The following is a 14,669-nucleotide window of genomic DNA, read 5'->3' as shown; positions in this document are numbered from 1 at the left end:
GTGTACGGAACCCAAACAACCAAACAAACTGGGACCTGCTCATTCATCTCGCTCTTAAACGGCAAGCACCAGCAGAGTCTGTGGATGTTGTGACGCAGGGTTGTCCTGCATGGGAACCTTTCCTCAGGGACACATCCGGGCAGGATTGGACTTTCTTTTTTAAATCTTAATGCAACAGGACATATCAGTCTGCCCCTTTTTACTGAAGCACACATGGGATACCACAAACCCGCCATCCCACGGAGGAGGCGTCCAAATATTTGAGATAGCATTCCAGTGTACCCTCTCAGCATCACAGCATCATTCCTCTGCCAAGAAGCTGCAGCAGGAGATGCAAAAAGACATGTTTTGTTCCAAGCTCAGCCATGACAGAAACATTACTGTTGTGTATTAAAACCTCCGAGCCGGGCAACATTTCAGGAAGAAAAGGAAAAAAAGAAAAAACCTGCTTCGGTTGTGCGTGCCAGCACAACTATCTATCAAGCAGGGTGTCTCTTCTAATCAAAACGAATGGCCGTTTAATGACAGGGGCTGTTTCCTTCAATGTCACATTCTTGTTTATCTTTCATCCCAACATCCCATTAAGCGAGGACTCCGGAGTGTATAAACCACCGCTGCAGTCGTCCAGGGTTACAATCACCACGGTGAACGGCAACCACAGCCGTGCAGTTTATTCCCTCGCTTTCTCTTTCTGCCGCTCTGCGTTATCTATCCATCTCCCCCCCCTCACCCACGCTTCTTTCTTACAATCTCAAGCTTTGCTTTGCTTCTATCTCCAAAGACGGATTGGCACTATCGCTATCGGATCCAGATTATGTTACTCACGCAGAGTCATTTTCCACTCTCACACGGTTGCTTTTGCTCGTGGCCAACAGACACCAGACTATTTATCAGATGGGGCACCCTTAAGTATGGATGGTGGTACATTAATGCAGTGTGGAGTGTGTCTGTGTGTGTGTGTGTGCGGGCCTAAATTCCCCCCTAAGTGATGCTGAAGCGACACTCAATCTAAACAAGAGGAGATGAGCAGGAAGACGAGGTGCGGTAGCCAGACTAACATCTCCAGATGGAGCTGTGTCAGCCTGACCCGTGGTTCACCGTGGCTGTTGGGGAGGAGGAAAAGTAGATGCTGCTATTAGTGATAAAGCGCAGCTCACAGACACTTTTCAGCCGCCGCCGCATTAGAAACAGTTGCTGCTGTCTGGCCTTCAGCCGATGATGGATTAAAATGCTGATAACGTGCGTGTTCTTATGTCTTTATAGACTGCTGCGGTACAGCTCTTCCTAGAAAAGCCATGGGGTGAATGCATTTGTGAGTCATGCAACTAAAATCAGTTGGAACAAGCATGGCAAATGTGCAATTTGTCGGGGCTTTCATTGTTGGGTGATTCACAGCATATTTCTGTTGGGAACTTCTACATAACACAGGAGAGAAGAACTTGCAGAGTTCTGAGAAGCATGCAGGACACACAGTGCACTGGATGTACGATCCCTGGCCGGTCCCTGTGCCCAGGTTTCTGTGTATTTATTTGTACGTTCGTTAGGCTGAAGTTCACCAGACGAGTGTGTAAGCACAGTAAAAAGCAGAGGATGGCTCAAATGATCAAAACCAAGCGCATCTAGACTGGGGATCGTTATGTCAACACATCCTCGCACATCCCACAGACCTGCAGAGCATAAACCGTTCTCATGAACAAAGCACATCTCCACCTAACACAAACGGACAACTGATCTCATCCCGTTAGCCCCTTTTGTACTTCAGGGGCGAGAATATTGCGGAGATAGTGGTTGAATTGAGAATCTCAAATCTCACTTCAAGGTCACTTTCGTGGAGCTCCGATTGAGTCGCAGCAGATGCTCTTTTGTCAGTTGTCTTGGTGTGGTAGATGTTCCGATTTCCATTTGTTTCAGAGACATTTTAGAACTTCTCCTAACTGGCTAAAGGCGTAGAGGACAAATACGTGGATTGCCGAGAAAATTTGAAAATGTGAATGGCCCCTATCTACAGCTAGTGTTTTGTTTGTCCGTTCTGGGCCACCGTCGAAACATGGCGGACTCCGTGAAGAGAACCCGCTCCATGTGCTCATATAAACGGCTCACTAGAAGGTCACAAAAATACAACAATACTAATAGACCTCCGTAAATGCTACACACTGGCCCTTTAAAAGTATCAGCTACCTATTGGACCTCTGGATGAGATTTCTTAATACATTTTGTTGTCACCTGCGGCGGTTTTCGAGATCAAGAATGAACTTTGAAAACTCAAGAAGACTTTTAAGACAACTTAGCTAATAACGTCTTCTGGTCAAGCTCATGAGAAGCTCCAGAACGGCTACCCTTATGGACCTTTAACTGAGATTGATCAACTATGCACATTCCAAGGACCTCAGCTGTATCATTTTAAATATAAGGGGAATGAATCAAGCAAAAATGAGTGAAGACTGAAGACAGGAAGTTTGTTTCTGACATTGTTCATTAGTGTGACCCGTGCCATTTTAGACGCATCAGATGCATAATGCAGTCAAAATGTGACGGCCTCTTTTCAGCCGCAGCAAGTCACATCTCATTTGTTACTTTTACGAGCCATCAGTTAGGCTGAAGGTCATGTCATCCAAATACAGACTCAAACAATGTTGTGCACGAACACGCGTGCAGAAAGAGACATTAAGAGCGACGCAGATTCGTCTGCGCACACATGCAGAAATCCACAAACACAAAAGGCGCCGGGAGGGATCGGCCTCTCCGAAGCGGAACCACTGCAAACGAGTCAATTTAAATAAACATCAAGAGCCATTTGTAAGCATTTGTATTTGGTCTGTAAACGAAGACCCCCCAAAAAAACACATCCATCTGTTCGATCAATGACAGATTTAAGAGCGACTTCCTTCACATTTCAGGACTAGTCTGCGGCTACTGTGACACACTTGTACTTTGGAGGAGCGTTAACTGTTAAACTGTCGGAATAACAACGCGGATCAGATCCCGAGACAAATCAAATTCAACAGCCAACCGTTCGCCTCACATAATGAGTTTGAGCTTTAAGAGTTAGTTTCACGACCTCGTATCCTCGTCTGACTAATGTGGCAGTCGAGGTGAAAAAAAAACGTCTTCATCTCGTCTCCTGAGAGCACATTTCATGACACCGCGTGAGGTCAACGAGCTACCGATGTGCACCAGTCACGTTAAAGTGGCCCCGCCATTTAGAACGTAATGTGTGCCAACGAACGAGGCGACGGATGCCAAACGTATCAAATATCAGGATGTATTGCTTTAAAAATGGAGAGCTGAAGAAAAGTCAAGGAAACTGAAGTCCAAAACATTTCTTTTGTATTCAAGGTCATTCGTACGGCTGAGAATTAGTGATGCGTTACAGCCTCGTGCTGATTTAGGAGTGACCCCGATCGGTTTACACTCGATGGGGAATATGGATTTTGAAAAGAAAAGGTAAATACATCACCGGTGGAAGCTGAACCCTTTATTCCAGGCACTGGTATCAGGCAAGAAAAAGCGTGTGTATCCCGAATAATCTTCATCAAAGCAATGCAACATACAGAGTGCAGCAGGTGTTTTCCATCAGCTAATCACCTGCTGTGACATCACCGACCGAGCCACCACCAAAGGCGCAACGAGCTGAGAGGACGAAAAAGGAAGTGACGGAAGGTCAAGTAACGCAAATGTATTATTACGAGGACCTTTGACATGCTCTGTAATATGTTTGGAAGGGTGTTATTTTTTTTAACAAAGCAAAGGGGACACGTAACACACTTTCACTGTGTCACAGTCTGTAGTTTGTGAGCCAACTGCGGCCCCGGTGCTGAACGTGAGAAGCCTGGCTCGGGGCCCAGACGAGGCCAACGCTGCTCCGTAGAAGTCGCCTTGCCGTTACAATAATTCCTTGATTTTAGGGACAACTCGTTTTTTTTTATTGCACTTTCACATTCCAAAAAAAACAGAGCAATGCTTTCATGTTCATGTTGTACTGTATTACTGCTAATGTATAATTTAGGTGTGTACAATATTGGAAAAAAACAATTGACATTGCAATTTTTTCCCCTGTGATTTATATAGATAGATAGATAGATAGATAGATTGATAGGATAACATTTTTGTAATATTCACCCTAAATTGTGTAGGTTGCATTCTGAAGTTAAATGCATCAATCCGGTGCACATAGAGAAAAAAAAAAGCAAGATAAACAATTTTCTCCAGTAAACAATTTAAGTAGTTGAAGAGCCCCGTTCGACCCTGCAGGGAGAGAGAGAGAGAGAGAGAGAGCCGGCGAAGTGGCGTGAATCTTCCGGACCTAATCGCTTTTTTTGCGACAGTTCACAGTTTGCAAGTTAAAAAAGTTTTTCATCACTATTTTATTAACATTTATAAAAGCCCAGTTTACAAAGCGGTCGCAGTGACGCGTGACATCACACCTCTCTTCTCTTTAAACAAGCGCGTGTAGACTCATGTCAGCGCTGCCGATGGAAAAACCCAACGCTCCCCGATAAACGGAGTTCCAGACTGTCTACCATAATGATGTGTTTGTCTTACGTTGCATGTGAATACATCACCAGATGTTCACCCACCAACTCTCCTCTCTCACCCACACCACAGGACAAAAAAAAAAAAAGATTCAATAAATAATAATATCCCTTTTGCCACAAGAACAAAAATAAAATAGTGGATCCAACCATTAGCCATTTAAACATCTATCTAGCCCCCATTGTGGGGGAATGGAGCGCTTTATTTTTCACCCAGTATCTTGCACCCTGTCACCGTCTCCTTCTTTCTTTCTTTTTCCCCCGACCTTTACTTGCTCCATGTCGTTAGTTTTACACCACTCGGACTGATTCTACAGCGCTCACTTCTCAGATTTAACTCCCAACTGTCCGAATGCGATTCCTTTTTGTTTTCCTTCTATTTGAAATCGTAGCAACACCAAATCCGCGGGGGGCTGAACTCCACAAAAAAAAAGAAAAGAAAAATGAAATAAATAAAGGTGAATCGGTTCTGTCCTCTGGAAGGCTCCCCAGCGTTGATAGACAAAGACATCCACTCAGAAAGCAACATCTGTCGGGCCGAGCGAAAGAGACGCTGCGGGGAGAGTCGGCCTAGGAGGTCGCATGTGGGGAGGCTTCAGGAATTCTTTCTCCCCACTTTAGACTTCGCCGGAACAACGTATAGAAATACGAGTTGATGAAGCGACGCAACTTACGGTGAACTTAAAAGAAAATGTGATGTACATGAAACGAGGCACATACAACTTGCGGTGAATTGTTCTCCAGCTCCCTGCCAGGAACCGGCAACACAAGACATGTATGTTTCCTCTGTTTTCTTTCCCTGAAAGCAAAAGCAGGGAAAGAAAAAAAAACACAGCGGCTGACACGTTACAGTAAATTCCCACTGTGTGGACATCCTGCGGTATCCGTTGCGAGCAGCTCAAATTCTCAAGCCGCTTGGTTTCTCCGTGGCGTTTCAGTTCCCTCGACCTTCATCAAACCCTGATTTACAGCGCACAACCTGAGTGAATCTAAAGCCTGGAGGGAAATAAATAGCAGCAGATAAGGGTGAGTAATATTGTCATCCGCTCTGTTTATCGAGAGTCATTATAAAACAAAAACACAATGAAGATAACAGCCGGTTCTGGGACTGAAACAAGTTCAAACACAGTTGTGATGTGCGGCAGGCCGTGATAACGCCACAGTACTTGCCCGTTATATAACTGCGTGCTCAGATTGACTGTAATGTCTAATGTTTCACTCCATCTAACCTATTACTATCTAATATTTGGCAACGCAGTCGCTCAGCCTTAGCAGTGGCAGAGATACAGCCATGAACCTCGGGGCTTTTGGCAGCTCCTCAGACCATAACTTACACTCTCAGTACAAATGACTTCCACTTGCCTGCCCGGAATAATATTATTTATACTCATTCCTTAGAAGAAAGCATTTGCTCTTGTTCCACTCATTTCAAAAGAAAATATTTAAATGCCACAGTCAATACCACTGCAGAGCACTCACATTCACAATACATGAAATATGCTATGATCCATTTATTTCTATCAACAATGGATCAAATGACCGCGTGTGTGTGCAAGACGTGGCTTGTGATGACGAGCCCGCAGATGGTTACCAGTTGACTCTCAGCTCCGTTGGAGCGTCTTTTAGCTCGTTTTGGTTTTCTAAGGCCTGCAGCTGAAACGCTTTGGTTCACTCTCATCAGCGTCTTTTTAATCCCAGCAGTGCAGCTTGTGCCATTTCTTTTAGTTTTTTTTTTTTTTTTACAAATCAGCCAAGATGCTTGACCCCTCTGATATTTCTTGACCTCGACACAGACAGTAAAACTTCACAGCCGTTCACAATTTGTCACAACTGCGAGTCCAAAAACCAAAATAGCTGTGTAGGAGCCACCGTAAAAACATTTGGAACTACTAACTTAATCAGACGCTTCGTATATTATAATTAATTCCCAAGTGACCGGCTTGTCTGCGTTAACATTAATTGGGGTTAAGAAAGAAAATTGCGAAAAATTGATAATCGGAATATGAAATAACAAACGGACAGACAAAATAAGAAACCAGCAGTTGAACACGGTGGAACTTTTCGCAGCATACGAGTCAGATATTTACTTCTGGAGTCGGTGGAGACAAAAAACAGAGCTAAAATGAGAATTAATATTGGACTCACATTCAACAGGGGGAAAAAATTGCGGTATGTCAATTTTAGGTTTATAGTATGTTTCGCTTCCTCCGAGTGGCCTTAAAAAAAAGAGCTATCAATGCAGCTAAAAGATATCACTTTCATACCTGAGTGACACAATGCAGAGCACTTCGGAAACCAAATGAAGAAAAATTAGCAACATTACGCGGATGAATGTACTTCGAGGGCACATGGAAACACAGACCATCAGAGGAAACTCTCCATTTATTTCACAGTGGGTGCCAAGCTGCAAGCTTTAAAGCAACAATGTTTTCAGAAGGGATATCATAAATCCTGCACGCATTTAGCCAAATGTATAACCTTATAATTAAAACAAAAATAAATCCCCTCTAAAGTACCCAGCAGAGAGCGTTTCACTACGATGACTGATGGAAAAAGAACCAACGAGAGGGATTCAAGACGCGGAGAGACATTTCTTTCTTCGTTCATTGAGTTTAAAAGAGACAGAGGTGTACAAAACCTGCCTGCCCAATATCACAACTTCCAGCATGTTTAGGGCCTGCACTGAAATATGATTTCTGGAAAAAAGGGGGGCCTCAAAACAAAGTGGCTTGCCATATCGAGCGTGACAAAACTACTAATTGACCCTTTTTCTTCAAAATCAGGCACATTAACAATGTTGGGCTCCGTTTTCACGTCCATGTGGAAATACCGTGGCATGGCCGTAATGTTTGTTTCCCCTATTCCCACGACGTGCTAAGCAGAGGGCTCCGTTTCCTTTTCGCTTTCACCCAGAGTACGACCGATGCAACCTTTTTCTTTTGGATGCTGTTATTGTAGTGTCCTTCAGCAGTTTCCTTTTTACAAGTTTTTGAGGTCAGGAAGGAAGAGCTTTTTATTCCTCCGAGCATTTCTTAGCCTTTTCTGCATCATCCGATTGTTAGTTTTGGCCCACATTATCAGTGAAAATAAACACTCATAGAGGCAGTCACCCCCTAAAATAGATAGCTTTCTCCTTGGATCCCCAGGCACGCTGTGTGGCCCTCTGATAGCACCAAGTAGAGAAACATATTCACCCTTTCGCTTATGAACTCCCAGTATGAAAGGGAAACAAGCTGCTGCCCACATGTCGCTATATCCTTTTAAACTACTGTTATTGCGGCACAGTCGATGTTCGTGGAGAGGCAGAATGATGGGAATTTCACAGGGATGAGACACCGTCGATAGCTTTCCCCCCTCCCTTTGTCCAACAGCTTAGTTTGGCACAGGCCGTCCTCCTCCAGAAACACTGCTCTCAACCACTTTCTACTGTCTCCACCAGGAGGGAAACGACATGATCTATTACTTTCACTCCCAACAGCAGAAACACAATTTGGCTGGCTAAAATGCTATCTTGGCCAAATTGTCATCATCCATGATGAATTAGAGAGGTAAAAAGGGGATTCTCTAAATATGTACTTCATGTGATACGGTGCAACCTTTTCTTTTCATCTTGAGTAACCGATCCAGTCTCGGCTTCCAACGAGAGACATTGTCCTTCAGAGCAACAAAAGCCCACCAGCCTTCTCATTAATCTCAGCAGAGCTAACAGAAAGATGGTTACCTATGCCTACTACAAGCCAGACGGACTATTGCAAAATGTTGGAAATCTATACAGAAGCCGACTACCAAAGGCTGGCTAGAGGACACTGTACAAGTTATAGCCATGGAAAAAATAACATATTCATTGAAAGGAAAGTATGCACAGTTTGAAGAGATGTGGACTTCCTTCTTGGACTTTGTAAAGGGCCCTCAATTTCTTAGGGCTCTGAAGTGACAATAGTCATTACCCCTGTACAATCGCTGAGCATCCCACTGTCTAAATACCCCTTGCCAATGTATCAATGAGTGTGCCATCTAGTTTTGAGTGTCATCTTATATAATTTATGTTACTTTTATCATTATTTGTATTTTTATTTATAATTGTCTGGTAGCTTGTTCCTTATGTTTACTGTATTTGTAACTTGTTCTTCCTTGAAAGGGAAAAAAATCAAAAATCAAATAAACACAATTTAAGAAAAATTCAAAAAAGCCCACCAGCCTTCTAACGGGCTTTAAAAATAATGGCGCAATAATGGCGCACGCACATCACAGACTCGGCTATATTCTGGCAAAGCTCGAGTAGCTGCAAATATTCAGAAAGTTAAGAAGTTTGGCTTATATTAAAAAAAGGGTTTTGTAGGAAATATTTATATTCATGTTGCTTGAAATATGGTACTTAAAAAGGCCTTTAAATAGTTCTCAATATCAAATATCAGGCATGGAATGGGTAATAGCGTTGCAAATTAAAGATGTATACCAGACATGAGGTCTGTATAGTCAGAAGACAGTTAGCTTAGCATAAAGACCTGAAGGAAGGTGAAACAGCTAGATCCAAAGGTAACACCTCTTAAGCTCATCAATGCAGCATGCAACTTTATATCTCGTTTATTTAATCCATAACCAAGTGTAGAAGTGACAAGTTACGGCTTTACTTGTGGTTATGTGCCAGACTTCTCGCTGACCCTGGATCAGTATCTTCCAGGAGGTAGTTGCTCCTGTGAAGCTAAATGTTTCATGGCTCCCTTCATCTTAAACATATATTTGAATCTTTATTAATCTCATAATTTAACTCTCAACAGGAAAGCACATAAACTACTTTCCCTTTGCTGACTGCTGCCATCCATCCTTGAGCTGCAACTGTTCAGGTAGTTCCAAAGTCGAAAAGACCAAAGGAGAGCATTGACTTCACTGATTGTCACACTGTGCGGGTCTGATGGAGCTGTGGCTGCAATCTGTGAATGAAAAAGGGGGCAACTCAAAATGCCTTTTTGTTAAATGAGTTTGAGGCCAATTTGTGATAATAGGCCAAATGAATAAAATGGACTTGACTTGGTTGGTTGGTGAATAAATGGGGGTTGTAGTCTTTGTTCGACAGATCTAAGATCACTGTTTTTGATTGATTTCACCAATGTCGCACTGAATCGATTGATTATTTTTCTGCTGCCATTTCAGGGCTCAATTTTGCAAAGCACCAAGCTAATTGGTTTTGTTTCATGTGGTAAGCAACTTGTTTTTCTGCTGCATCTCCTCTCTGACAGTAAAGCCTCCTTGCCTTGCAGACAGGCAGGGAGGTAATTCTTGGACAAACACAAGTCACCTTTGACTGGTCAGGAATGTTATCAGGGTCCATATACTCTACCTCAGCTTGAGGAAGGAAAGATCTCAGACTTAAAACACTTCCCCAACAGCTGTTTGCTGCATCACTCTCTCTGTCTACCTCCCGCACTGGACTGAGCACCCAGGCCCGGCAGTGCTATCTGGAACGGTCCAGTCTCTTTCATCAGGAGCTGGAGCTACATCAGGGCGAGCTTTCTCTTAGAGCAGCAGTTAAAAAAAAAGAGAAAACGCTGGTGTGATTAAGATAGATAGATAGACCGGCCAGGACACTTAATCTTCTGTCCAATGAAAAATGTTAACTGCATCCTGATGTCGTCCCCCTCCTCCTTCCCCCATGCAGTGCAATTAGGATGAATTACCACTGTGTGTTTAAGTGTCCCCTCTGAACTGTCTACGCCAATTATCTTCTTGCGCTAATCTTTATACTTATACTTTTGTCCAATATTTTTGAAACATGCACCCAGGAAATGTGAGGAGTAACTGCACACTTAAACATGTTTTTTTCTTCTTTTTCAAATCTAAGCTGTCTAATAGAAAAAACGCATTTCACGGTTACAAATGGCTCTAAAACCCCGTGCAAAAGCCCCTTCTGAGACGGGTCGATCATTTGGGACTAATCTACGTAATGAAATGAAGACTTTGCGCCCTCTGCTCAGAACCCCCTCCTCGCCTGCTCTCTCCTGTCTGTGGACTGGAGAGAGCCATGTGCTTTCCTACGCAGGGACAAGAGTCTACATATGAAGCAGTAAGGGCTTTCCTTGTTCTCAAAGAGCGCTAGATAGCATACTAACGTTACTCTGGTTACAGAAAGCGAGCGGAGAAGAGGGCTGGGTCCCCGACTAGGAGCCGGCAGCTGGGAGGAGGGGCTAGGGTTTGTGCTGGCAGAATTCAAGCTGCCATGACGGTCCGTCTCTGAAGCTGCCGCCCACTCTCCTCCCGGGAAAGTAGTCCCTAAACAGCGGGAGGAGGGGCGGAGGGACTGCGTTCGTAATTATCGTCTTATTTGTTGTCTGATAAACAGTGAATCCATCAAATTCAGTGCCCCACGCCAACATCGCTATTTCGCAAGCTACTGCAGCTTTCATATTTGGCGACACCGCGTCGAGGCCTTCGTCTTACAAAAGTGGGCGTGGTTTCAGCCCCTTGTCCAGGATTTTTTTGCAAAATGATGCAGTGTGGACTTCAGACCCAAGGGGGGTGGGGGGGGGGGGGCTGAAGTTTAATGTAACTCTGTTCATGTCACACTTTTCTTTATATATAATCCGCTAACTATTACTATACAACACGATCTTTGAATGCATTCGATATTGGAAGTGAAATCGTTCTTTCTTCTTTTAGAATGAAAAATGTCTGCGGTCCAGCAGGCCTCCACCGTGTCAAGGAAAGAGGCATGGTTGGTGGCGATGGCAGACGTCTGAGGAGAGAGTTACTCGAGAGGTCTCATTAGTCAGACCTTCAGTCTACCAACGCCGCCGTTCTGTTTTCATAGTATCACTTGTACTATCACAGACGGATGAGGTCCACTGAGCAAAGATAAAGCCGGTGTTATTTCACCCCTGGCCTTTCCTGACACATTGATCGCTTTTGGGAGCCATGCGGAACACACACAGGTTTACAGACTTCAAATAGCAAACCCTGAAACTCATCAACAAAAAGTGCTCGAAAAGAGAAAAAGGGCACATTTTTGTGGCTTACTTCTGCCATGACCTTGACATACACCATTATACAGTGAGTTCCTTCTCTAAACTGAGATAAAGTCAGTGATATTATGTGCAGTCCAATAAGACGCTGATAATTACACACATTGTTATTAGCGGGTATTTTCAGATTCTGCCCTGTAAACAAACAAAAAAGAACTCTTGTACAATGTTTCATTTGGGTTTCCATCCAAAACCCTGTGCTTTAGAGAGGGAATCTGAACACCGTACCTCCTAAATTACAAACTCAATCACCATCTCGCTGTAACACGCGGTGACCAACGCCTGGGTAATTGCATGAGGAACGACCATTTCCTCCGACCTGAGGAGAGAAGGTTTTACCGAGGGCAAATGAAAAGCAGGCGCGCCGGAGAGAAGCCCCGACACATTTGGGAGGGCACGCCGATTGCTAAGGAATCGACTCGGGGTATCGATGAAGTTCACGTTGATTTATTCCCCAGTCCAACCGCAATCCATCAAATCCACCCGCACGTTATCCGTGCATGCATTTGCTTCAATGGACAAGAAAAATAAACCATCAGCTTTTACGCAATTAATTAAGATTGAACCTGCTAATCTTCCTCGAGAACAACATTGTGGGACGTTAAGGAGCCGGTTCCTTGCCGAATCTGGGAACTTTGTTTATTTGATTCACGTATTCATTTCAGCGAGATAGTCTCGCTCTCGTTGGAGACACAAAGTCTCAGAGCTTAGAAAAGCAGAGTGCCTGCCAAGCCATATCAGTGACGACCTCGCGATGATTCGCAGCTCATTAACATTACAGCAGAGCCATATTTGAACATAGCAAACACCTCCGTGGATCTATAAATACATATCGATTTGGTCGTTCGAGAGTCTTTAAATGGGAGTTACTTTATGTCACAACAAAAGAAAAACAAAAATAAAGATTATTCTATTCTGTAGAAAAATAAAACAGGTTTAAGATTTTATTTTATTTTTTCTTTATACGGGAGTCTGGATGTTCAAGTTACACTCTCATGTCCTTGACTTGAATAAATAGAGGGAGCGTTCTGTTTCTCTGTCTTTTCCTCCTCTGAGCGTCTCCAGGGACTCCCTCTGACTTCCTGCCATTAAAGAGACAGCCCACTGGAGAGCAGGGGGTGACTGACATATAACTACCTCTGCTCTGTGGCCGACGCTCTGCGCAACTCAAACGGACATCTGTGGAATTTACTCAAAGGCTAGTTTACTCAGGGAAAAAAATTCAATAAAAACATGGATGCGTTTTCTGCACGGATACGGAGCGACAGACGAGAGGAGATGCAGCGGCACAAGACGGTCTGTGGAGGCGAAAAAGAAGAAAAAAAATCCTAAATAAATAAATAAATCAGACAGCTGTGAGACATCCAGAACACAACATTTGTCCTCACAGAATGTACAGTTACATAACAGCAGGGTTCATACGAACCTCTGTCTTCGAGACACCATTTCGTCGTTTGATCGAAGCTTTGTTATGACAAATGATCAGGAATAAAAAAAATACAGCGAATGGACCACAATGTCATTTGGAGCACATCCAATCATCTTGAGAGGTTTTCACGAGACCAAGGACAGAGCATCACACCGCATCGTCCAGACAAGAGAGAGAAAGAAATAAAAAACTCCAAAGCGTGTACAAATCCTGACAAACACTGCCGACAAACAACGTGTCGTCGAGGAGAAAACCGCCAACGCGGCACAGTTTTTAGTCTGAGAGCCTCGTCCAGAAACCAAAACAAGTTATCTTGTGAGAACAGACACTCTGCGGAGACCACACACGGCCACGGGAACACAAATATCTCAACAAATATATACGACGGTGTTGACTTCTAAAGAGACCAGATACGGTCTTATGTAGGGTCGTTGCAGATATGATATAAAAAAAAAAAACTTTAACTTAATTTCTGTTTTCATTAAGAAAACACAAAAATGTGCGAATAAAACAGTTGAATTTACTTTGTTTTTAAGGACTGTTGGCCGATTTGGTTTCGCAGTGCATTGAAGCCCCCCCCCCACACACACACTTACCCCCACACCTTACCTTCTGGAGCCACTGGGTATAATTCTCCATAATGTGCTCGAGCTGCTGGATCTTCTGGTTGGGGAAGTCGGGCTCCGGCGGCGGAGCGTCCCTCTGGAGAGAGTTGCCGCTGTGCTGCGGGCTCCCGGCTTTCGCCTCCCTGCAGGAGCCCCCTCTGGCTCCATCGCCCTCAGGCAGGATGAACGTATAGGTGCACTGGCCATGCTGGATCTTGTGAAAGCGTCGGTTACTACTTCCTCCAGAACTGCTGCTGCTGCCACCTGTGCTGCTGGTGCTGGTGCTGCTGCTGCTGCTGCTATCCGTCCCTCTGCGCTGCTCCCCTCCTCCGCAGCTCACAATCACCAGAAGTGCTGCCAGGGAGAACAAGTGGTGGCCGTAGTTGTCCCACGGCATCGTAGAAGCCTGGGGTCAAAGTTGGAGATGAATCGGGTGCTTGTATCTCTCGCCGGTCCTTCTTCGTTTGGCTAAATGTTCCCTTTTAGAGCTGGATCAGAGAAGTGTTGGGGTACATTGTTAGCCTGTGTCATCCATCCTTACAGTGGACCATGCTGTGTCTCCAGAGCCCCTTTTAAGTTCTTGTCCCGACGGGGAAAAGTTGTACACATGTCTTGCAGAGTGACAGCTCGGTTACAAATCCGTACGCTCCTGCAGCGAATCGGGTGCGTGCATTTATCGATCTGAGCATCCAGAATAGATGCAGTGTTGGGAAGGTGGCGTCAGACCTCCCCTGGTCTCTCTGAATCGAGTCCTCCTCTGCTCTCTGACTTAACGACTGGGGGAGAGTGAGAGAGAGAGAGAGACGCTCACTTGGAAGAACAAGCTCCAAGCTTTTCAGCACACTGTGCCTGCCCCTCGCAGAGGAATGTGAGTGTGTGTGCACGAACGAGTGTGTGTGTGTGTGTGTGTGTGAGCCTGACAGAAAAGGGACCCCAGCACAGAGGATGTGCTTAGACTATGAGGATCTGTTTTCAGGCGCTGCTGACTGCTGACTCATGTGGTTGACTTGCCTTTTTTTTGTGTGTGTTGACAAAAAAAAAAACTTAAGATACAACTTTACTACCCTCTATACTGTACAATGACAGG

General features: G+C 44.4%; 1 protein-coding gene across 1 annotated transcript in view; it reads right to left on the bottom strand.

Moving 5' to 3' along the window:
* angpt1 (angiopoietin 1) overlaps positions 1-13,979 on the bottom strand; it is a 46,713-nt gene extending 32,734 nt beyond the window's left edge. Inside the window, exon 1 of the mRNA XM_034545442.1 lies at positions 13,587-13,979. Coding sequence (XP_034401333.1) covers positions 13,587-13,979 — 393 coding nt within the window. The remainder of the gene's footprint in view (positions 1-13,586) is intronic.
* Positions 13,980-14,669: the final 690 nt, after the last annotated feature.

The sequence above is a fragment of the Cyclopterus lumpus genome, chromosome 11, assembly GCF_009769545.1.
Source record: "Cyclopterus lumpus isolate fCycLum1 chromosome 11, fCycLum1.pri, whole genome shotgun sequence".
In the NCBI taxonomy this organism is placed as follows: Eukaryota; Metazoa; Chordata; class Actinopteri; order Perciformes; family Cyclopteridae; genus Cyclopterus; species Cyclopterus lumpus.
The sequence above is the reverse complement of the archived record's forward strand: the minus strand, read 5'-3'. Positions and strand labels throughout refer to the sequence as shown.